This window comes from Dipodomys merriami, unplaced genomic scaffold (assembly GCF_024711535.1).
Source record: "Dipodomys merriami isolate MVZ:Mamm:240054 unplaced genomic scaffold, mDipMer1.0.p SCAF_4, whole genome shotgun sequence".
Classification (NCBI taxonomy): Eukaryota; Metazoa; Chordata; class Mammalia; order Rodentia; family Heteromyidae; genus Dipodomys; species Dipodomys merriami.
The window spans coordinates 3615236-3639071 of NW_027205603.1; the positions used below are offsets into that span (position 1 = coordinate 3615236).

At 38.8% G+C, this 23836-nt stretch overlaps 1 protein-coding gene across 3 annotated transcripts in view; it reads right to left on the reverse strand.

Annotated features, from left to right (window-relative positions):
• Upf2 (UPF2 regulator of nonsense mediated mRNA decay) overlaps nucleotides 1-23836 on the reverse strand; it is a 101332-nt gene that overhangs the window by 64777 nt on the left and 12719 nt on the right. For all 3 annotated transcript variants that reach the window (XM_069990355.1, XM_069990353.1, XM_069990354.1), the window contains exons 4-7: nucleotides 16112-16272; nucleotides 10018-10215; nucleotides 8395-8544; nucleotides 7452-7555 (exon numbers count right to left, since the gene is read on the reverse strand). In XM_069990355.1, coding sequence (XP_069846456.1) covers nucleotides 7452-7555; nucleotides 8395-8544; nucleotides 10018-10215; nucleotides 16112-16272 — 613 coding nt within the window. The remainder of the gene's footprint in view (nucleotides 1-7451; nucleotides 7556-8394; nucleotides 8545-10017; nucleotides 10216-16111; nucleotides 16273-23836) is intronic.

Sequence of the window (23836 nt, forward strand, 5' to 3'; positions counted from 1 at the left end):
ATGTTCAAGCCCTAGTAACAGCGTGCACACACTCACACAGAATCTTCTTACCTATCTAAAAATATGTATTTCTGTTGAAAACAGAACAAGGGGATAGCTTGAGGACCTACCATGAGATGTCTGATAATTGTCTTTATAAAAAGTATAATCAGTGCTTTTAAAGACAAGTATATCAGTTTTAGTATCAAGGTTACAATGCTTGCCTAGGATGTGTAAAGCCCTGACTTCCATCAAAGATCTTTGCAAGCCAAAAAAATTAACTAATCTTAATAAGGATAACCAAAAAGCAGTAATATTTTAAGAGAATAAAAGTGTGTCCAATAGTTTCATCAATGTCTAACATATAATATAAATACAGAAGAAAAGCTGGGGAAGGTGTATATGAAGAAGTCTTTGGAAAACAGAAATTTAAGGGCTGAAAGGTGGTTTGGTGGTAAATGGTAGCCTAGAAAACAAAAATATGAGAAATTGGTACAGTATTCCTCAGTCTATAGGAGTTGGTCTAAGGATGCCCAGGGATATGAAACTTCACAGAAGCTCAAATCTCTCACATACAACAGCAGAGTGCTAGGAATGGTAGCTCACACCTGAATTACAGGTACTCAAGAGATAGAGACTGGGAGGATCTCAATTCAAGGTCAATCCAAGCAAAAAGTTATCAAGACTCTACCTCAACCAAAATTCTGGGTGTGGTAGCATATGCCTGTGATCACAGCTAAACAGAAGGCATAGATAGGAAGATCGCATCCCAAAGACAGCTCCACACAAAAACATGAGAGTCTAACCAAAACTAACCAAAGCAGAAAATGACAGGAGTTTGATTCAAGTTGTATACCACTAGCGAGCACAAAGATCTAAGTTCAAACCCAAACTGTGCCTTTAAAAACAACAAAAAAGAAAGCTCAGTAGCTCATATTTCTTTCTTTTTTTCTTTCTTTCTTTCTCTCCCCCCACCCCTCTTTTTTTTTTTTTTTTTTTTTTGGTTAGTCATGGGGTTTGAACTTGGGCCTGGATGCTGTCCCTGAGCTCTTCAGCTCAAGGCCAGTGCTCTACCACTTGAGCCACAGCACCAATTCCAGTTTTCTGGTGGTTAATTGTAGATAAGAGCCTCACAGACTTTCCTTGCCCAGACTAGCTTTGAACCACAATCCTCAGATCTCAACATCCTGAGTAGCTAGGATTACAGGTATGAGTCCCTGGCATCCAGCTGGCTCACATTTCTAATCTTAGCTACTGAGGAAGCTGAGATCTGAGGATCACAATTCAAAGTCAGCCTGGACATGAAAGTCCACTAAGACTCTTAACTCCAATTAAGCACCCAAAAAAGCTGGAAGTGGAGCGTGGCCTAAGTAAACAAAAAGAGTTTAGAGACAGTGCCCAGGCCTTGAGTTCAAGCTCCAGGACTGGTACACAAAAAACATATAATCCATATTTTTAAAACTACAGATGAGCTGGGACATTAATGACTCACACCTGTTTACCTAGCTACTCAATAAACTTAATAAGATCCAGAGGATCGTAGTGAAAGTTCACAAATCTCCATCTTCAAAACAACCTGCAAAAGCCCAGGTAAAGGCATGGCTCAAGTGGCAGAGTGCCAGCCAAGTTACTGCAAGCAAGTTGAGTTAATATAAAGCCTACATTCAAACCTAGTAACAACAACAACAACAAAAAAAAAACCCAAGATTAAATTTATACATCCACACAGTACAATATATACATATAAAATCAGGTATTTGGATCATGCTATGATTCTATGTAATCTTAGGAAAACCTCTTACTTTGATTTCCATAAAATGACAGGGTGGACAACAAAGATTTTGGTTTTATGAACTTTTTTGTTGTTGTTGTTGCCGATTATGGGACAAGTCCCATTCTGGACCTGGGTGCTGTCTCTGGGCTTCTTTTACTCAAGGCAAGTGCTCTACCACTTGAGCCATAGCTCTAGTTTCAGCTTTTTTGAGTTTATTGGAGGTAAGAGACTCATGGAGTTTCCTGCCCAGGCTGGCTTTGAACTGCGATCCTCAGATCTCAGCTTCCCGAATAGCTAAGATTATAGGCATAAGCTGACTAGTTTCATAAACTTTTGCTGCTGAATATCTGACTTAAGTTTATCTGCCACTACATTATTTCAGAATTATTACATCTTTCTACTTAGTTTCCAAATACTTTCCCCTTAAGCCAACATATACGGTTTGTCAACATATATGGGGAAAAATCCTCTCATAAGGACCACTGGAGTCCAAAAGGAAGGTAGTGGGCTCCAAATTGTTCATCTGCTCTCAGAGTTAACTTAGAATTTAATATGAGGTCATTACTGGCAAGATTTCTTTTGAGGGGGCGGAGAGGAAGATGGGTGGTATGAGGTTTGAACTCAGAGCCTCAAGCTTGCTAGCTCTATACCATTTTTGCTTTTGCTTTAAGTTTTTTCAAGTAGGGTCTTGTATTTTTACCTGGGATCATCCTGATGATGATACCCCTTTCTCTATCACCCTTTAGCCAGTATCACAGGCTTGCAACCTGCCTCGCTTATTGACTGAGATGAAGTCACAGAAACTTTTTGCCCAGGCTGGTCTCAAACAATGATCCTCCTAATGTCTGCTTCCCAAGTTGACAATAGCTCTTAATATCAAGCTGGAAACCAGATGAGACATTCCATTAGAATGATCTAAGAGTCACAATAGTTAATATTACAAATATACACTATACTAATATGAGATCCTTCTCCACTACAGCATTTATGTTAGTATTTAAAATGAGGGCAGGAGTATCAAGAGCTCTCTCTTATCCTGTTTACGGCCAATGAATATACCAGTTTTGCAGGGGACAGAATCAACCATAATCAAGACTTAAAAAAACAACCAATTGTTTTAAGAATGGTTTCTGCCGGGCGCTGGTGGCTTACGCCTGTAATCCTAGCTACTCCGGAGGCTGAGATCTGAGGATCGCGGTTCAAAGCCAGCCCGGGCAGGAGAGACCGTGAGACTCCTATCTCCAATAAACCACCAGAAAACCGGAAGTGGCGCTGTAGCTCAAGTGGTAGAGCGCTCGCCTTGAGCTGAAGAGCTGAGGGACAGCGCCCAGGCCCAGAGTTCAAGCCCCACGAATGACCAAAAAAAAAAACAAAAGAATGGTTTCTGCCACATGCCATAGAAAAAAGAAAAAGAAGGCAACCACTTAAACATAAATACTATACTTTTTTTTTGGGGGGGTCCAGTCGTAAGGCCTGAACTCTGGGCCTGGGCACTGTCCCGCAGCTCTTCAGCTCAAGGCTAGCGCTCTACCATTTGAGCCACAGCGCCACTTCCAGCTTTTTTCTTTTTGCTTTTTTTTTTTGGGGGGGGGTCCGGTAGTGGGGCCTGAACTCTGGGCCTGGGCACTATCCCTCAGCTCTTCAGCTCAAGGCTAGCGCTCTACCACCTGAGCCACAGTGCTACTTCCAGCTTTTTTATCTTTTTGCTTATGTGGTGCTGAGGAATCGAACCCAGGGCCTCAGGCATGCAAGGCAAGCGCTCTACCACTGAGCCACCTTCCCAGCCCAAAATACTATACTTTTAAGGAAAATATTAACTAACGAAATAGTTTCATATTTCTGATCTTGAGCCCTTTATAATCTTAAAAATTAATGATTTGAAAATTTTTGTTTATGGGGCTGGGAAGGTGGCTCAGAGGTAGAGCGCTTGCCTTGCATGCCTGAGGCCCTGGGTTTGATTCCTTAGCACCACATAAGCAAAAAGAAAAAAGCAGGAAGTGGTGTTGTGTCAAGAGGTAGAGAGCTAGCCTTGAGCTGAAGAGCTGAGGGACAGCACCCAGGCCCAGAGTTCAGGCCCTGCAACCGGACCCAAAAAATAAATAAATAAATAAAATTTAAAAAAAAAAAAAAAAGAAAATTTTTGTTTATATACACACCTATTAGTACTTACTGTATTAGAAATAAAATGTGAGAAATTGGGCTGGGAAGGTGGCTCAGTGGTAGAGCGCTTGCCTTGCATGCCTGAGGCCCTGGGTTCGATTCCCCAGCACCACATAAGCAAAAAGAAAAAAGCCGGAAGTGGCGCTGTGGCTCAAGTGGTAGAGTGCTAGCCTTGAGCTGAAGAGCTGAGGGACAGTGCCCAGGCCCAGAGTTCAGGCCCCACGACCGGACCCAAAAAAAAAAAAAAAAAAAAGTGAGAAATTTCAGAGAGGCCTTTTATTAAGGTAGTTTTTTGTTTTTTTTTTTTAACATTTAACACTTTAAAAAAAATAGGTTTAACAATGGAGGGGGTAACAATGTTCAAGAGGAAGTGTACTCATTACCTCACTCATGTAACTGTAACCCTCTGTATAGTATCTTTACAATAAAAAAAATTAAAAAAAAATAGGTTTAAAAAAATAACTACCTTGGTCTGGGAAGGTGGCTTAGTGGTAGAGCGCTTGCCTTGCATGCATGAGGCCCTGGGTTTGATTCCTCAGCACCACATAAGCATTTAAAAAAAAAAAAGCCAGAAGTGGCGCTGTGGCTCAAGTGTTAGAATGCTAGCCTTGAGCTGAAAAGCTGAGGGACAGCGCCTAGGCCCAGAGTTCAGGCCCCACGACCGGACCCAAATAAATAAATACCTACCAAATTAAAAAATTTAATGAGAGAGGGGCTGGGAAGGTGGCTCAGCGGTAGAGTGCTTGCCTTGCATGCATGAGGCCCTGGGTTCGATTCCTCAGCACCACATAAAGCAGAAAAAGCCGGAAGTGGCGCTGTGGCTTAATTGGTAGAGCACTAGCCCTGAGCTGAAGAGCTGAGGGACAGCACCCAGGCCCAGAGTTCAGACCACACAACCGGCAAAAAAAAAAAAAAAAATTAGAGAGAAATGGCAGGCATTCTTTACGACAGATGGATTTCTTTTTATCAATTTACATACTGTCCATTTCGATGTGTTTAGATAAAAGTATATAAGAACATATGGCTTTACATATACAGGTGGGTGGAAAAATAGGTAAATTTTAATTATTTTCAGTAATTGTAGTCCTTTTTGTTATACTGTCAGAGCTTGACAAGTAGTAGTTTCTGCAGGCTTAGCAGCAATGTGGAATCTGAATCCTATCAATACATTTCCTGCACTGTTAAGTTGAAATCAATTGGTCTAACTAAAACCCCTTTGTGTAACTACTTAGAGATAATAAAAAAATTGTTTTTGTTTTTTGGGTCCGGTCATGGGGCCTGAACTCTGGGCCTGGGCGCTGTCCCTCAGCTCTTCAGCTCAAGGCTAGTGCTCTACCACTTGAACCACACTGCCACTTCCAGCTTTTTCCTTCTTGCTTATGTGGTGCTGAGGAATCAAACCCAGGGCCTCAGGCATGCAAGGCAAGCATTCTACCACTGAGCCACCTTCCCAGCCCCAATAAAAAAAATTGTTTTATCTTACACTTTAAAGAAATCTAGTACTAATGAAAAGAATTTTAATACTGATCACTGAGAAAAATGAATATATATTTTAAAATTATATTATTTAATATCACATCAATTTCATCAGAATACTCATTAATAAAATCTTTTTTTTTTGGTACCACTAATAGGGCTTGAATTTAGAGGACCTCTTGCTCTGACTAGAATTTCCTATGCACACTGTTGCTTTACCACTTCAATCTCACCTCCAGTGCCAATAAAATCTTTTTAGAAAACAACTGAGAAAGTAAGTATCAAACTTAGGACTATGGACCTGTTATCCCAACTTCTAACTTGCTCTGAAAACTCATCTGACCACTGGCAATGTTTTCAGTGATGGGCTTACTGTTTACTTCAGAAAACCGTACCTTCTACCAAAATCCAAATTGGAATATCCATGGCTTGTGCATTAGCTCTTCCTAGCAGAAATGGTACTCTATAATAAAAATGACTAGGCTGAGAATGTGGCTCAGAGACTGCTTGCCTAGCATTCCTCAATACCACGTAAACAGAAAAAGCCAGAAGTAGTGCTGTGGCTCAAGTGGTAGAGTGCTAACCTTGAGCAAAAGCAGCTCAGAGACAGTGCCAGGCCCTGAATGTAAGCCCCAGAACTGGCACAAAAAAAAAAAAAAGAAAAAGAAAAAAAAAGACTAGGTTAGCATCACTCAAATATTTCTCTTGAGACAATCTTGAGACTGAAATGTTCTATATGTCCTTCTCAACGGAACATTAAAAGGATGCATGCTCAAAAGGTGAAATGAAATAAAAATCACTCATTTTTATGTGTTTACCAAGGATATAAAAGGGGCTGTTACAGTTTTGCAGACAAACATCAAAACCAATACAAAGGAGGAAAGAAGAGGAGGGAAATCTGGGTATTATTAGGAAAAGAGCTGTGATTTTATAGACCCCCTTGAAAGCACCTTTGACACAACCAGGAATCCAGGGGATACTTTCAGAACTTCTTGCTCGGTATGATGGATCTTGTCTATAATTCCAGCTATAATTTAAGAGGCAGAGATCCCAAAGAACACAGTTTAAGGAGTGTCCCATCACAAAGTTAGTAAAATATCATCATAATAAATAAGTTGGGCATAGTGGTTCATACCTGTAGTCCCAGCTACCTAGGAAGAACCTAGGTAGAAGGCTCTTGGTCTGAGGCTGACCTCAGGGAAAAATACAAGACCATATGTTTAAAAAAGTAACTAAAATAGGTATAGTGACTCACATCTGCCATTCAAAAAACACAAAAGACACAACTAGGAGGATCACAGTCCAGGCTAGTCTAGGCAAAAACCCAAAACCCTTCCTGAAAAATAAAGCAAAACAGGCTGGAGCATAGTTCAACTGCTACAGCTTCTACATAGCAAGCATAAGGCCCTAAATTTAAAGTCCAGTCCTAGCACAAAATAAAATAATAATTAAAAAAAAAAAAAAACACCTTTCATCTGAGCTAGGGGCATGGCTCAAGTGATAAAGCACTTGACTAGCAATCCTAAGGCTCTGGGTTCAATCCTTAGCACTGAAAGAGGGGAGGAAAGGACAGAGCCTATCTTATATAAAAGACTACTTTCCATGGAGCTGGGAAGGTGGCTCAGTAGTAGAGTGCTTGCCTTGCATGCATGAGGCCCTGGGTTCAATTCCTCAGCACCACATAAGCAGAAAAAACCGGAAGTGGCGCTGTGGTTCAGGTAGTAGAGCGCTAGCCTTGAGCTGAAGAGCTGAGGGACAGCACCCAGGCAGAGAGTTCAGGCCCACGACTGACCAAACAAACAAACAAAAAAAGACTACATTCCAATCTGAATGATCCCCATATGAAGGGGAAAGGTATCAAGCCTATAGGATTCTAGAGGCACTTTCACTGCTAGAGCATCCACTCCAATTTTATTGGTCTACACAAATTCTTATAAAACACTCCATTTGAAGAAATGATTTGTTCTATAGCTCAACTGGTCTGAAAACCATGACATTCCAAATCCAGAAGACTTCTACAAGACATATGTGCTTGAGTATAATTACAGAAGGATAAAGATACCTTGTCAATTAGATCCCGGTTGACACAGTTGGGCAACTGCTGGAGGAAAGCATCTACTATGAGCTTGAGATGAGATCCAGTGCTGGCTTCTTCATCTTCTTGTTCTAATATAAAATTAGTTTTTCAACAGGTTACAAGAGTAAACAGAATATTTAAGAATAAAAACATCTAATTCCAAGTAATTTGGGAACTAGATTATCTCCAGCTATGCTTATTTTAGAAAGGTTAGGTGTACCTAGAATCATAACCCCAAGTCATTACAATCTTTCAGATACTAATTATAAAAAGGCAAACTTGGGGGGAGGGAAAGTGGGAGAAAAGGGTAACAATGTTCGACAAGAAATGCACTCATTACCTTACATATGTAACTGTAACCTCTCTGTACATCTTGACAATAAAAATTTTTTTAAAAAGAAAAAAGGCAAACTTTTCTCATCAGACACAAACTTATTCAGAAAATATATGTAGTAAATCTAGTATCCTTATCTGCCAAGCATCCCATATAATGTAAATAATGTATCTTAAGATATTTACAGGAGCTGGGAAGGTAGCTCAGTGGTAGAGCACTTGCCTTGCATGCATGAGGCCCTGGGTTCGATTCCTCAGCACCCCATAAGCAAAAAGAAAAAAGCCAGAAGTGGCGCTGTGGCTCAAGTGGTAGAGCACTAGCCTTGAGCTGAAGAGCTGAGGGACAGTGCCCAGGCCCAGAGTTCAGGCCCCACGACCGGACCCCCCCCCCCCCTGCCAAAAAAAAAAAGGTATTTACAATTACGATATTTTAGATAATCAGGCTTACAGCCATATAATTTTGAATAATGTTTTGCTCTAAATCAACCCCAAAACAATGATAGCCAGAAAACAACAGAAAAATAGGGTATTAAAGACTAGACCCATACTCTTAGGCAAGAAGTTTTTTAAAAAACTGATACAATAGTTATTTTACCTTGTTCATCAAGAAGTTTCTTCGTAAGATCTTCAGCTTCATCTGGACCCTCTAACTCCAAGGTGTCATCATTAATTTCTAGATTCTCCAACTCAAGCTCTAAGTCATCAGGACTTGATACTTCCTTATTATCTTTAGGTTCTTTTGCCTCTGTTTAAAAACAAAGAATGAGAGACTGGGGTATAGCTCAGTGGAAGAGCAACTGCCTGGAATACATGAGGAGTTATGATTATTCACATCATGAAAAAAATTAAAAGCAAAACATATCTGAATTAAAAGTCATATTAAATTGCTGATAGAAAAAAATTAGCTAGTATTTCAAAGTCAGCTGAGCAGAAAAACCTATGAAACTTCTATCTCCAATTAACCACTGAAAACCCCGAAGTGGAGCTGTGGCTTAAGTGGTAAAGCAAAAAAGGGACAGTGTCCAGGCTGAGTTCAAGCCCAGGGACTGGCAAAAAAAAAAAAAAGAAAAGAAAAGTTGGGTACCATTGGCTCACGCCTGTAATCCTACTCAGGAGGGTGAGATCTGAGGATCACAGTTCAAAGGCAGCCTGGGCAGGAAAGTCCATGAGAAAACCAGAAGTGATGTTGTGGCTGAAGTGCTAGAGTGCTCACCTTGAGCTGAAGAACTCAGGGACGGCACCCAGGCCCAGAGTTCAAGCCCCCACAACAAAAAAGAAAAAAGAAAAAAGAAGAAAAAAAAAAAGCTGAGACACTGAATGTTCAGGGGGAAAAAAACACACACACACACCCCTTAAAAATGGAAACCTGGTCGGGCGCCAGTAATCCTAGCTACTCAGGAGGCTGAGATCTGAGGACCATGGTTCAAAGCTGGCCCAGGCAGGAAAGTCCATGAGACTCTGATCTCTAATAAACTACTAGAAAACTGGAAGTGGCACTGTGACTCAAACGGTAGAGTGCTTGAGCTGAAGAGCTGAGGGATAGCACCAAAGCCCAGAATTTAAGCCCCAAGACGGACCAAAAAAAAAAAAAGGAAACCTGGTCCTTAAGGCAAAACTGCTCCATTTCTGAGAATATAAAGGAAAGAAAGGTAACAGACATATTTGGAGTGGTAGACCTGAGACAAATTATGCCAGGTCATAGAGATAATGATAACAAATTTCATTTATATTCCATGCATGTATATGTAAAGCCATCAAAATAAAAATGAACACTCTAACTCATATTAACTTGAATGTACAACCTGGTAAAAGTGTATCAACCTCCCCACTCTAGTGATCTGTTCCATATTATTCTGTCATTCACTTAAGGCTCATATTACAAAACCAACCTTTTTTTTTTTTTTTTTTTGGTCGGTCGTGGGGCTTGAACTCTGGGCCTGGGCACTGTCCCTCAGCTCTTCAGCTCAAGGCCAGCGCTCTACCACTTGAGCTACAGCGCCACTTCCGGTTTTCTGGTGGTTTTATTGGAGATAGGAGTCTCGCGGTCTTTCCTGCCCGGGCTGGCTTTGAACCGCGATCCTCAGATCTCAGCCTCCTGAGTAGCTAGGATTACAGGCGTGAGCCACCAGCGCCCAGCCCAACCTTTTTTTAAAAACAAATATTATACTGATGCTAATTTCTGGACACTTAATGTTAGTTTTTTTCCTCTATAGTTTACCTTTTGAATCATCTTTGTTAGATTCTTTGTTCTGACAACTTTTTTCATTGTCTTTAAACAAGATAGCCGGAACAAAAGCTTTCAAGTCAATAAGGTTCTCATAAAAATTTCGAGCATCTTCATCTTCCCATATACCACCTTCTAAGTCATAGTCTCCAGGTTTACCAGGTGTAAATATATCGATTCCAGGCCCATGCTCTGTAATAAAATAAACCACATGTAATTAACATCATTTCAGATACAGCACAGTAAACATATTATGTATTTATTTTTCAATCTTACAGATACTGAATCTTGATGGTTTTAATCAAACAGAATTTCCCAATCAGAAAGAATTTGAAGCCAGGCAGCAATAGCTTATGCCTGTAATCATAGCTACTCAGGAGGCTGAGATCTGAGAATCCAGGATTGAAGCCAACCTGCATAGGAAAATGGGTGGGACTCTAATCTCTAATTAACCATTAAAAATCTGGGAAGTAAAGCTGTGGCTCCAGAGGTAGAACACAGGCTTTGAGAAAAAAAGCTAAGAAGTGCCCAAGCCCTGAGTTCAAGGCCTAGAACCAATACCAAAAAAGAAAAAGGCAAAAAAATTATAAAGTTTTATATAACCATTTTTAACATTAAGTCACAAATAAGAACTTAAATTAGAATACAGCAGAAAATAGCACAGGATTAACATGCTTTTCTCTTAAATTTCTTTTAAGTAATGAATGATATTAAATAGCCATTTAAGTTCATAAAACATAAAGCCTAAATAACCAATACATAAGCTTCCTTCATGAAGCATTTTTAGGGTAACTTCCAACCTTCATATCATTTATGTGACACTTGTATTCTTTTTTTTTTTTTTTTTTTGGTCAATCGTGCAGCCTGAACTCTGGGCCTCGGCGCTGTCCCTCAGCTCTTCAGCTCAAGGCAAGCACTCTACCACTTGAGCCACAGTGCCACTTCTAGTTTTCTGGTGGTTTATTCGAGATAAGAGTCTCACAGACTTTCCTGCTCGGGCTGGCTTTGAACTGCGATCCTCAGATCTCAGCTTTCTGAGTAGCTAGGATTATAGGCGCGATCCACCAGCACCTGGCTGTGACACTTGTAATTCCATTTACATACTCTGAATTCAGAACCATACCTCCTTTCTGGATTCTCTACATAGTAGACTGCTATAGTCAACTGATTAGTAATTGAAAAAAGGCAGAAAGATGAGGCTCCCACGCTTGCTCTAGCACTTAACATGGCTCTCTCTTTCAGTTTTGGGAATCAAACACAAGACATGTTAAGCATATACTCTATTATAAAAAATAAAAGCAAAAGGAAAGACTGAACTAGAAGATAATAATGGCATTATTATAAAAAGTTAGTATCCATAAAATATATATTAATAAAACATTTATGTGGTTTTGTACATGACTCTGACAAAAAAGAATTTCTAAGAGATGTATCTTCTGTTATTCATAAGAAGCTCTTTTGTATTTTATCTGGGATGGTGCTAATAAGATCAATTAGAGTGGGACATTAAGCTTCAGAATGGGCTGGACGTCAGAGACTACAAGCAAGAAGGTAAAAGTTGAGACTAAGCTCTATAAAGCCTCTTGAACAAGCAGATTCGATGAGTTTCCAGGTTGATGACAGAACACATCCACATGCAGATAGGTGCCCACCTGAGCAAGCTTCACAGGAGCAGAGGCTATGGCTTCTAGATTTGCCCCAGGTACCTCTTCATCTGGCTACTCATCTTTACCATTTACGCTATCTTTTTATAATATACAAGCTACACTAAAAGTGTTTCCTTGAGTTCTGTTAAGCCACTCTAGCAAATTATCAAATCAAAAGAGACGTTTGTTAGAATTGACTTTATAGCTCATCAGTGAGAAATATAGGAGGTCACCACACTTGACATCTTAAGTCAGAAGCAGTTTTAGGGGTCTGGGCCCTTAACTTATGAGAATAAGGCTAATTCCAGATAAACAAGATCAGAACTGCATTCAATTAGGATCCTCAAGTAGTAACAAGGTACTGATGAGTATTGGAATAGGCTAACTCACACATCTACACCAGAAGTATATGGTACCAGGAAAAAAAAAAAGCAGCAACATTTCCATCTTACTAGAGTAACTGATTATCAACATTTAAAATCAGCATAATCTTTGTTCTGCAAGGTTCTTTCACATCAGAAATAATAGAAAATGTGAACCCTACCTGGGCACTAGTGGCTCATGCTTGTAATCCTAGCTACTCAGGAAGCTGAGATCTGAGGATCACAGTTCAAAGCCAGCTCAGGCAGGAAAGACCGTGAGACTCTTATCTCCAATAAAACCACTAGGAAACTGGAAGTGGCGCTGTGGCTCAAGTGGTAGAGCGCTCACCTTGAGCTAAAGAGCACAGGGACAGTGCCCAAGCCCAGAGTTCAAGCCCCACAACCGACAAAAAAAAAGAAAGAAAATGTGAACCTTGACTTACAAGATTATCCACTGCAGCATTGCTTTATATGTCAGAACAAAACTGGAAAGAATCTAAATAAGGTAATAACAAACCACAGATATTACACTATTGCTATGATCTGAATGTTTTTAGCCCCCTGAAAATCTTACGTTGAAACTTAATCCCCAGTGGAATCTTTTGGAGATTATTATTAGGCCATAGGGCTCTATCTTAACGGCAATGCAGGGTGTCAGGGACGTAACTCAGTGAGAGTGCTTGCCTAGCCTGAACAGAGCTCTAGGTTCAGTCTCCAAATCACAAGGAGGAAAAAAAAAACAAAACTGTGTAAGAATATTCAAATACTAGCTAAGTGTGATAATGCACACCACCTGCAATTCCTGCTATTTAGGAGGCAGAGCCAGAAGGATCACAGGTTTGCAGCGAGACAGAGCAAGATACTGTCCTAAAAAAATAAAAAAATAGACACCAGTGAGCATGTTCTACATATGAAGACATAACAGAAGGTGCACTAGAAAGCAGAGAACAACTGGTTTCCAGACATCACATCTGCTAAGGCCATTTCCAAACCTGCAGAACTATAGTCAATGAATGGCTGCTTATAAATCACCTTGTGTACATCACTTTGTTATAACATCCAGAATGGATAAGACAATTAAGTAATATTTACCAAGTGTTAATAGGAAGGAGATATTTCTATATGAATTGACACAAAGCTTTCAAATCTACATTCATTATTGAAAAAAAGTCATACAAAATAAATCTTACCAAAATTAACGAGAAAGGTGTATTCATAGAAATCAAATTATGGGCCGGGTGCTGGTGGCTCACGCCTATAATCCTAGCTACTCAGGAGGCTGAGAGCTGAGGATCACGGTTCAAAGCCAGCCCAGGCAGGAAAGTCTGTAAAACTCTCATCTCCAATAAACCACCAGAAAACCGGAAGTAGCACTGTGGCTCAAGTGGTAGAGCGCTAGACTTGAGCTGAAGAGCTGAGGGACAGCGCTCAGGCCCAGAGTTCAAGCCCCATGACCAACAAAAAAAAAAAAAAAAAAAAAAGAAAAGAAATCAAATTATGTATGTTTTGTGTTTAAAGATAAGAGATTTGGACAGATTCCCATCAAGCTGTTAACCCTGATGACCTTGGTGAATGGAATGATGCTTCTAATACAACATATACTCTAATATAGCATACAAACAGACTGAAGTGAAATTTTAGACATGGACACCTCTGTTTCTACCTCCTTGTTCCTGGACCTGGGAAAGTTGCCTCTCCAGGGGTCCTTCCAAGACCCTTTGGGAGCTAGTTCGCATCCCTCAAGAATAAAAGCCTCTTCCTATCCAGAGTAACTATGCACCAAGTTTTCATGTATTTTAAACACCTGACACCTGTAGTGCTTAATTTTAAACTAGAGCTTTGTATACTACATATCATCTTTGTAAAAGATTCTGTTTAAGAGTCCTCTTTTTTTTTTTTTTTTTTTTTTTTTTAGTGCCAGTCCTGGGACTTGAACTCAGGGCTTAAACACTGTCCTTGAGCTTTTTATGCTCAAAGCTAGCACTCTACTACTTGAACCACAGCTCTACTTCCAGCTTTCTAGTAAATGGAGGTAAAAGACTCATGGACTTTTCTTTCTGCCCAGGCTGGTTTCAAACTGCTCCTCAGACCTCAGTCTTTTTTTTGTCAGTCATGGAGCTTGAACTCTGGGCCTGGGCGCTATCCCTGTCCTCTTTCAGCTCAAGGCCAGCCCTCTATCGCTTGAGCCACAGCATCACTTCCAGTTTTCTAGTGGTTAATTGGAGATAAGAATCTCACAGACTTTTCTGCCCGGGTTAGCTTTGAACCATGATCCTCAGATCTCAGCTTCCTCAGTAGCTAGGATTACAGGTGTGAGCCACCGGCACCCGGCCAGACCTCAGTCTTCTGAGTAACTAAAATCACAGGTGTGAGCCACCAGTATCCAGCTAGAGTATGACACATTGGTTATAAAGCACACATCCATTGGATTATGCAAATCAATTTCTAGTAGCACTGAGCAACTGGACATGTGCTAACACACACTCTTCCCACTAAGGCCTATGCTAATCTTGGGTTGTGAAACAGAGCATACAGCTTCTGCTTACTAGAGATACACAGAGACACATGGCTGAAAACATGTAAGAAAGAGATGCCTGCCAGGCTCTGGTGGCTCACGCCTATAATCCTAGCTACTCAGGAGGCTAAGGGGATAGCACCCAAGCCCAGAGTTCAAGCCCCACGAACGACAAAAAAAAAAGAAAGAAAGAAAGAAAGGAAGGAAGGAAGGAAGGAAGGAAGGAAGGAAGGAAGGAAGGAAGGAAGGAAGGAAGGAAGGAAGGAAGGAAAGAAAGAAAGAAAGAAAGAAAGAAAGAAAGAAAGAAAGAAAGAAAGAAAGATGTCTTTTGGGTTCTTCCAACCCCCCACACCAGCCACTATCACTAGTTCTCTCCTGCACCTGGCTTTGTGAAGCTATTTGTGATATGCAGGTCACATTTCAGATTCAGGATGGGCTTAAGTTGAAAACTTGTGTTTATAAAATGAATGCTTAGTCAAGAAATAGAAACAGGTTCTCCCTATTAACAAAATGAATACTAAGAAGCTGAAACATGTTGGGGGAGAGGAGATGGACCATAAAATGAGGGGAAAAGGGTGAACAAATAGTCATTATATTCAATATACATATGCAAAAGTTGAGGGTATACAGATGCATTGTACTCATAATCTGACTTGTGGAATTGAAACCCCTTTTAAAAATTATATAAATTTAAAAAACAGAAAGAATCAGGTTCTCAACATAGCCAAAAAAATTAAAAATAAGGATAAATCTATAAATATTAGAATCCCCAAATCCAATTCACCTTTCTCATTATCTGTTTCACAAAGTAAATCTTTCTATAACCCCAAATATGGTTTAAGATTGGTCCTGATTGGATATAATCTAAAGATACCCATCACAAAAGAATCTGAAGAAATCACCACAATATCATATGAATATTCTCTAGCTACATACCCTTTCACATTCAGGAATGTAATTCAAGTAGCTTTGGAAGGTTATTCAGTCTTAAAACCTTAATTTAAAAGAAATTAAAATTTTTTTGTGTATGCTGGTAGTAGGACTAGAACTCAGGACCTATGTGCCATCATTCCACATTTTTTGTTCAAGGCTAGTGCTCTTAACACTTTAACCACAGTTCTACGTCTAGCTTTTTGGTGGTTAATTGGAGATAAGTGTCTCACAGACTTTCCTACTTGGGATGGCTTCAAATCATGATCATCAGTTCTCAGTCTCCTGAGTAGCTTAAGATTATATAATACATGAGTCACAGGTGCCCAAAGAAACTTTTTTTTTTTTTTTGCCAGACCTGGGGCTTGGACTCAGGGCATGGACATTGTCCCTGAGCTTCTTTTAATTGAGGCTAGCACTTTACCACCTGAGCCACAGTGCCACTTCCAGCCTTTTCTGTTTATGTAGTACTGAGGAATCAAACCCAGGGCTTCATGCATGCTAGGCAAGCACTCGACCACTAAGCCACATTCCCAGCCCCAAAGAAACTATTTTCAAAAGTTAAAATTTTAAATTCGTGTGTGTGTCAAGTGATAGTATTGGTTTTTTGAAAATTAGATTTAAGGTCATCTTACCTTCTGGTGTTGGTTTGTCCTGAGGAAGATCTGGCATATTCTCATCCAAAAGGTCTGCTAAGGACTGAGAATTTGCCAGCAGCTTCTGATAAGACATGGCGAATTCTTCATATTGTTTATGTCTATCTTCACTTAGCTCCCCTTTAGAATGCAGAATACGCCTATAAACAAATGATAAAATAATCTTGAGAAGCTTATCAAAACAGGTGGGATCACTGTTGTTATATGGAAAATGCTGTATGAATATGATTTTATTAAATTGTGCCCAGTTTTTGCTAATTTATCACCTCAAAAATTCTAGACAAGCCGGGCGCTGGTGGCTCACGCCTGTAATCCTAGCTACTCAGGAGGCTGAGATCTGAGGATCGCGGTTCAAAGCCAGCCCGGGCAGGAGAGACCGTGAGACTCCTATCTCCAATAAACCACCAGAAAACCGGAAGTGGCGCTGTAGCTCAAGTGGTAGAGCGCTCGCCTTGAGCTGAAGAGCTGAGGGACAGCGCCCAGGCCCAGAGTTCAAGCCCCACGACCGACAAAAAAAAAAAAAAAAAAAAAATTCTAGACAAAAAAATTCTAAACATACCTCAAAAATTAAAATGACTATACTCAAAATCACCTAAAGCAACTAAATTTCCTCAAAGATTATGAAGCATGGACTTCAGAAATACTATATTTATAATATACTACTAAATAAGGAGGTTATTTAAAATCCTGTTACCACCATACATTCCTGTGACAGTTAAGCAAAAATGTTTTCTTGCAACTAACAAATTAGCTTTCAAAAGCACTGGTTATAAAAAGAATCAGCTACTTTTAAACTTCTACAATGAATACATATAACAAAATATAAAACAATTTAAAATTTTATTATTTTCTTAATGTCACATTCCTCTAAATCCACAGTTAACCAAAAATACTTAACACATCTATGTAAGTCACTTTTCAGAAACAGCAGATTTTAGCCAAAGGTAGTGATTCATGCCTATACTCTTAGCTACTGGGGAGACTTAGGTCCATAAGTATGTCATTCAAGGCCAAGAGAGGGAGGAAAGTCCAGGCGTCTGAATCTCCAAAAGAACCAAGAAAAAAGCAGGACTAGAAGTGTGGCTCAAGTGGTAAAAAGCCAACAGAACTTAGTGTGAAGCCCTTGAATTCCAACCCTAGTACTGATAAAAAAAATTTTTTTAATCAAAATCAATTATTCTTAAATATAAATTTCCATTATTTAAATCCAAGCAATCTTAAAAGAGCCTGCATCTCCTATATAGCTAATTCTCAATCTACAGTGTCAAGTATTGGTTGTTTTCCCATTTCAAAAATATCAACTGAACACCCACACCACTTACTCCAACTCAGGGGTTAGAGGACACAATTCCTACTCTACAACCAAATACCAGAAAGTCACCAATTATTTTGAATGCAAAACAATCAAATGTATAGTCAAAATGCCAACTATATTTGTATAAAAGCCAATAAAAAATAGTCATCTTTTGGGCTGAGAAGGTGGCTCAATGGTAGAGTGCTTGCCTTGCATGCATGAGGCCCTGGGTTCAATTTCTCAGCACCACATATGCAGAAAAAAGCTGGAATTGGTGCTGTGGCTTAAGAGGTAGGGTGCTAGCCTTAAGCTGAAGAGCAGAGGGACAGAGCCCAGGCCCAGAATTCAGTCCCCACCACTGACAAAACAAAACAAAGTTTCTGAATTTAGAAATTTTTTTAAACTCAAAACACTTAAAAATATTCACATCCATATAAAGCCACTATTTAGAATGATTTTTAAGCCTCTAGCATTTCTACAAATGGGCCTATTAAAACTTTAAATCAAAAGTTCTAATGTAAGAAATTTTGAAGATTTTAAAGCTAATAAAATTAGAAATTCAAGTTAGTGTTCAAGAGTAAACTATTTTAAAATGTCTGCAGTATATAATCAAACAAACCTAAGAGCTCATTCTGAAGGAATTTATATTAAGAAGGGATATTAATGGTTCTAATAACAATGAAGATGCAATGTACACTATTTGGAAAGAAATTGGAAATATCCCAGAATAACATCACTTGTAAATTTATTTCTCTAAAGTTCTGATAAGACTTACAATACTAAAACTTCCCAGGTATAAGCAATAGCCAAGTATAACTATTTTATCAGAACAGAAAATGAACAGTTCTTATTTTACTATCAACCTCACATTCAAATATTTGCCTGTGGTTTTACATTTTGTCAACTCAAAGTAAATTTATTCATTGATGGATTCTTGTGTGTGGGTTCCAGTCCCTCTCTAGACCTACTAGGACCAAACTAAACTTTAAGTTTGGAAGTATTCTATAACCCCTATACACCAGTCTGAATTCCATGAGCACAAATTTACCAAACTATTCAATACTTAGGTTGTGATTGAGTGAAAACAATTCTCAGGGAGAAAGTACTTGCTTAAGTAAATACTGATACAAAGAACAGACTTAACTTCTGATATCAACATGATCAGGTATCTGTAACCCTTATTATTTAATATATATTTACTAATCATGTTTAAATCCACAAAAGGGGTGTGTGTGTGTGTGTGTGTGTGTGTGTGTGTGTGTGTGTGTGTGTGTGTGTGTGTGTGTGTGTGTGTGTGTGTGTGTGTGTTTGTGTGTGTGTGTGTGTGTGTGTGTGTACAACTTACAGCAAAGAAATAAGCCATCATAGAAGCAATCATTATAGATTCTAATGACTTAAAATGAAACATCATGTGTATATTACGTATGACAGGGTGTATAATTTAAGGAAGCTCACAGAAAAAGATCTGTAGCTTCATCTTTTTTTTTTTTTTGCCAGTCCTAGGACTTGAATGAAAGGCCTATGTCTGTCCACAAGCCTCTTTGTGCTCAAGGCTAGCACTCAACCACTTGAGCCACAGCGCCACTTCCAGCTTCTCCTGAATGGTTTGTTGGAGATAAGTCTCACGAACTTTTCCGCCTAGGCTGACTTCAAACCATGATCCTCAGATCTCAGCCTCCTGAGTAGCCAGGATTACAGATATGAGCCACCTGGGCTTGGCCTTTTTTTAGAGGAATAGGAATACTGAACAGAGAAAAGGATTTGCCTAGCAAGTACAAGGTCCTGGTTGAATCCCTAACACAAAGAGGAAGGGAAAAAGGGAGAGAGGGAGAAAGGAAGGGAACAGAGGAAAAAGGGAAGGGGAGAAAAGAATGTATGTGTGAAGCAATGAAACATTATCAACACATGTGATCAAAAATTATCTCTTTATATCAGTGTTATTTAAAATGTTTTTGTTGTTGCTCACTATCAAACCCAGGGGCTCATACATGGTAAACAATTACTCTACCATAGACTACACACCCCATCTATCACTACAATTTCTTATATTCTATGAGAACATAACACTAAAAATTCAAGTAAAATAAAGCTAAAAATAACTCATCACATCATTTTAATTACTATCTTTTTAAAAACACATCTATTACATAGTTACAATGAAACTATTTTTTGAGAATGTCATAAACCAGAGGCCAGCAGACTTTTCCTACAGAGAGGAAGAGTGTAAATAATTTTAGGCTTTACAGAGGATAAGATGTTCCTTACAATTATACTTAATCCTGCCATTACAGCAAAAACACAGCAATTGTTAATTTGCAATAAATAAATACCACTGTTACAAACTTTATAGATCCTGAAATTTGAATTTCATTTAATTTACATATTTCACAAAGTATTGTTCTACTTTTAAGAATTTTTCTCCACTATTAAAAAAGGTAAAATTTGCTCTTACAACATATGCTATACAAACTCTGTCCACATGCCACAGACTTGTCATGACTGGAGTTAACAAAATCACTTCACTGTTAAATGCTCCTTAACTAGTTTATTTTCTCCCATAAACTAGTACCCTTTTAAATTATTAAAAAGTAAGCTAAAAATCAAATAAATTTTAAAAAGTAAAAAACCAAGTAGGGCTAGGAATGTGGCTCAAGTGGTAGAGTGCTAGAGTGAGCAAAAGAAGCTCAAGGACAGTGCCCAGGCCCTGAGTACAAGCCCCAGGATTGACCAAAGGAAAAAAAAACTTTCAAGTTTTATTATAACAAAAATACAAAAATAGCAAGCCTCTTTTATCCAATAGCTATGAGCTATCTTTGTCTAGAAGCATAGTTAAGATACATCAATCCTTGATTTGTGGTGTTTTTTATATTACTGGCTTAATACTGCAACCCTAACAAAACAATATATACCCCATTTCTGAATAAAGCATAAGCATAATCAAGAAAATCCATTAATGCCTTGTAATAGGTCTATGTATTTTTTATTCTCCATAGTCATAGGGATTAAACTTGGCCTGGTGCTTGCTATCCCTGAGCTCCTCAGCTCAAAGTGAGTGCTCTACCATATGAGCCACAGGAACACTTCCAGTTTTCTGGTGGTTAGCTGGAAATAAAGAGTCTCACAGACTTTTCTGCCCGGGCTGGTTTTGAACCTCAATCCTCAGATCTCAGCCTCCTTGAGTAGCTAGGATTACAAAACCCACCAGCACCTAGCCATCTTAACATTTTTATTATTACTTCATTTTTTGTTATTTTATATAGATTGCCTGTTGCTTTACATTATCTTTAAAAAAAAAAGCTATGAGTTGGGCATGGTGGCACATGTTTATAATCTCAACACTGAGGTTGAGGCAGTTCAAGATCAGCTTTGGCTACAAAGTGAGACCTTATCTCAAAAGAAAAAAAAATTTACTAAATTTCAAATGAAGGTGAGAAAGTCTCACTCAAAAGTTTTCCTAAAGATTACACAAATGACACCCTAATAGCCTAGCATTTTTACTGAACACTTTATTTGTGCCAGATGCTGTTATTAAGTGCTTTCTACACATACAAATTCACTATATGACTGTTCTTTCCCTAGAGGTACAGTATATTATCTGCATTTTACAGATGGGAAAATTGAAGGAAAAAGGTACTAGGTAATTTGCTCAAAATTACAGAATGAGTAGATGACAGGTCTAAGATTTGAAGCCAAGCAACCTGGCTTCACTATCCATGTTGTTAAATACTGGAACTATGCTTCCTCTCAAATTAGTATTACCTACATCATATTTTATACAGAAATTACAATGTCTCTCAAATGCGTATTTCAAAGGCAAGCCTAACCAGATCAGGGTGCTTATTTTTTATCTTCTTTGGGGCTTTTAAGTAGCATTTGACTAAATACCCAGTGACTTAATACCCTTATAATGATGGATGCTATGCAACTGAAGAAAAGCTATCCTTGCTACATTGGGTAAGTCCTGATACTATTTTTTCCTTCAGAGACACTATGAGGGATCAGTTAAGATTACACACAGAATGCATCATGCATTTGGCAGGAAGAAACCTGCCGAAGTCCACTGTACTAAAGGCAAGAACTTACTAGGTACAAGTGGTTCACACCTATTATCCTAGCTACTCAGGAAGCAAAGAGCTGTGGATCACAGTTCAAAGTCACCAGAGCAGGAAAAGTCCACAGGATTCTTATCCCCAATTAAACACACACATACACACATACACACACACACACACACACACACACACACATACACAAAAGCTGGAAGAGGAGCTGTGGCTCAAGTGACAGAGCACTAGCCTAGAGTATAAAAGCTCAGGACAGCACCCAGACCCTGAGTTCAAGACAGCCAGACAGCCAGACAGTCAAACAGACAGACAGACAGACACACACACACACACACACACACACACACACACACACACACACACACACACACACAAAAACGGGCAAGACTTTTTTATGCCAACTACTATTTAACTTTCCATTGGCTCTAAGAAGGAAAAAAAACAGCAATAGTACCAAACCTTATACAGTCGCATAAATAACACACTAAAATTTTTGCTTAAAAAAAAAAATCACGAAGTAGATCCAGAAAAAACTACTAGGTTTTACTTTTCATCGCCTGAACTCTTATCAAATTGTCATAAAAATTTGCTTCAAAATCATCTTAAATTTTTTTCTGAGTAAATTCTACCATCTTGACAAAAATCTTAGCTAGACTGATTTTTTTTTTGGGGGGGGGGGGGGGGTCTGGTCCTGGGGCCTGAGCTCTGGGCCTGGGCGCTGTCCCTCAGCTCTTCAGCTCAAGGCTAGCGCTCTACCACTTGAGCCACAGCACCACTTCCGGCTTTTTTCTTTTTGCTTATGTGGTGCTGAGGAATCGAACTTATGGCCTCCAGCATGCAAGGCAAGCGCTCTACCACTGAGCCACCTTCCCAGCCCAGCTAGACTGATTTTTGAGCACTATCACACCTAATAGAAGCCATAGTGGGTAAAACTACTGCACATGATTTATTCCCATGAAAACATATACTTGATAACAACTACAAAGGAGAAACTTTTAGCAATCAAGTACTTTCATAGTAGGAAAGAGATTAACTAGACTACCATTGGATTGTGTCTAATCCCCTTCCTAGATCATGTTTGCTGTCAGGTACCTGCACCTTTACTACTGAAATTGCCTAAACAGGCATGAGCAAATTAGTTTAGGCATAAGCAATTATTCTATATGGTATTTAAAGTTATCACCTCCAAATTATATCTTTAAGTGGCCAAAGTCTGCCATGATAAATAATTTCTAAAATGCTAACTACAATTCTATACTAATTACCATAATCTGTATCAAAATGGATGTTTCTCAAAGAAAGCCACAAAGCTGTTTACCAATGTCTTAAATAAGAAATGAATAAAGGTCTCTTTATCAAAGGTAGGTATCTATATATAATATAGATATGCATATAATAATGCACATATAATCAATATATAAAATCATCTTTAGTTAAAATAGTACTCCAAAAGCATCTGAATAAAGTCTAAAAAAATCAGCAAATATGTATTTAGGCTTAAGTCTTTTCTTTAGTAGTTCAAAGTGAAGAAACTGCTTGACAGCAGTTCATATGAGCAATAAGGCTTTAATGTCAATAATTCTAAGAAAAAGTCAAAAGAATGACAGGGCAGCTGAAAACTTTTAAGCAATATAAGTCAGACACAGAAAAGAATGCATCCAAAACAAATGCCCGAAGGATAGTGAAGTACCTGGAAATCATGGGACAAACTGAAGAACTGGAGGTATTTAGTCTGGAGAGGAAGAAAACACCTCTTCAGTATGCAAATATCTAAGGTTCTGTCATGTAAGGAAAGAGTTCACAGGTCCTACATCAATGTGTTTCAAGCTATCTGCCCTCAAAGACTGTTCCCCAGCCATTACCGACACTATGAAATGCTGTCAGAATTTTCTATTTACTGTTTACTCATGTGAACAGGTAAAAAGTTCATGAGCCCTCACTTTTAAGTAGCTGTACCAGAAAAAAAGAACTAAATTTATTTTTTTTTAATTATTGCATGAGAAGTCAAATTGCACCTTGATATAGCAATTTATAGAAAACAGATGTGCCCAGCATTGGAGTGGTGGAGAAAGCATGAACTCCTTGGGAAAGTGTCCAGAGGAATATTACCTGTTGATAAGATCTGCTAGGAATCCCAAAGTAGATTCCTGAACTAGAAAGCTAACTGCTAAATCATTGTAGATTTGCTCCACTATAGAACCAAAAGGAAACAAACCCTTAAAATAGCCAGTAAAACTAATGCTACCATCATATTTAAAAAGTCAGTTGTGATATACCAGAGAGATGAATGGGGGGAAAACTATGAAAATGTCCAAACATTGCAACTTGTAATTAGGAAACCTGAAA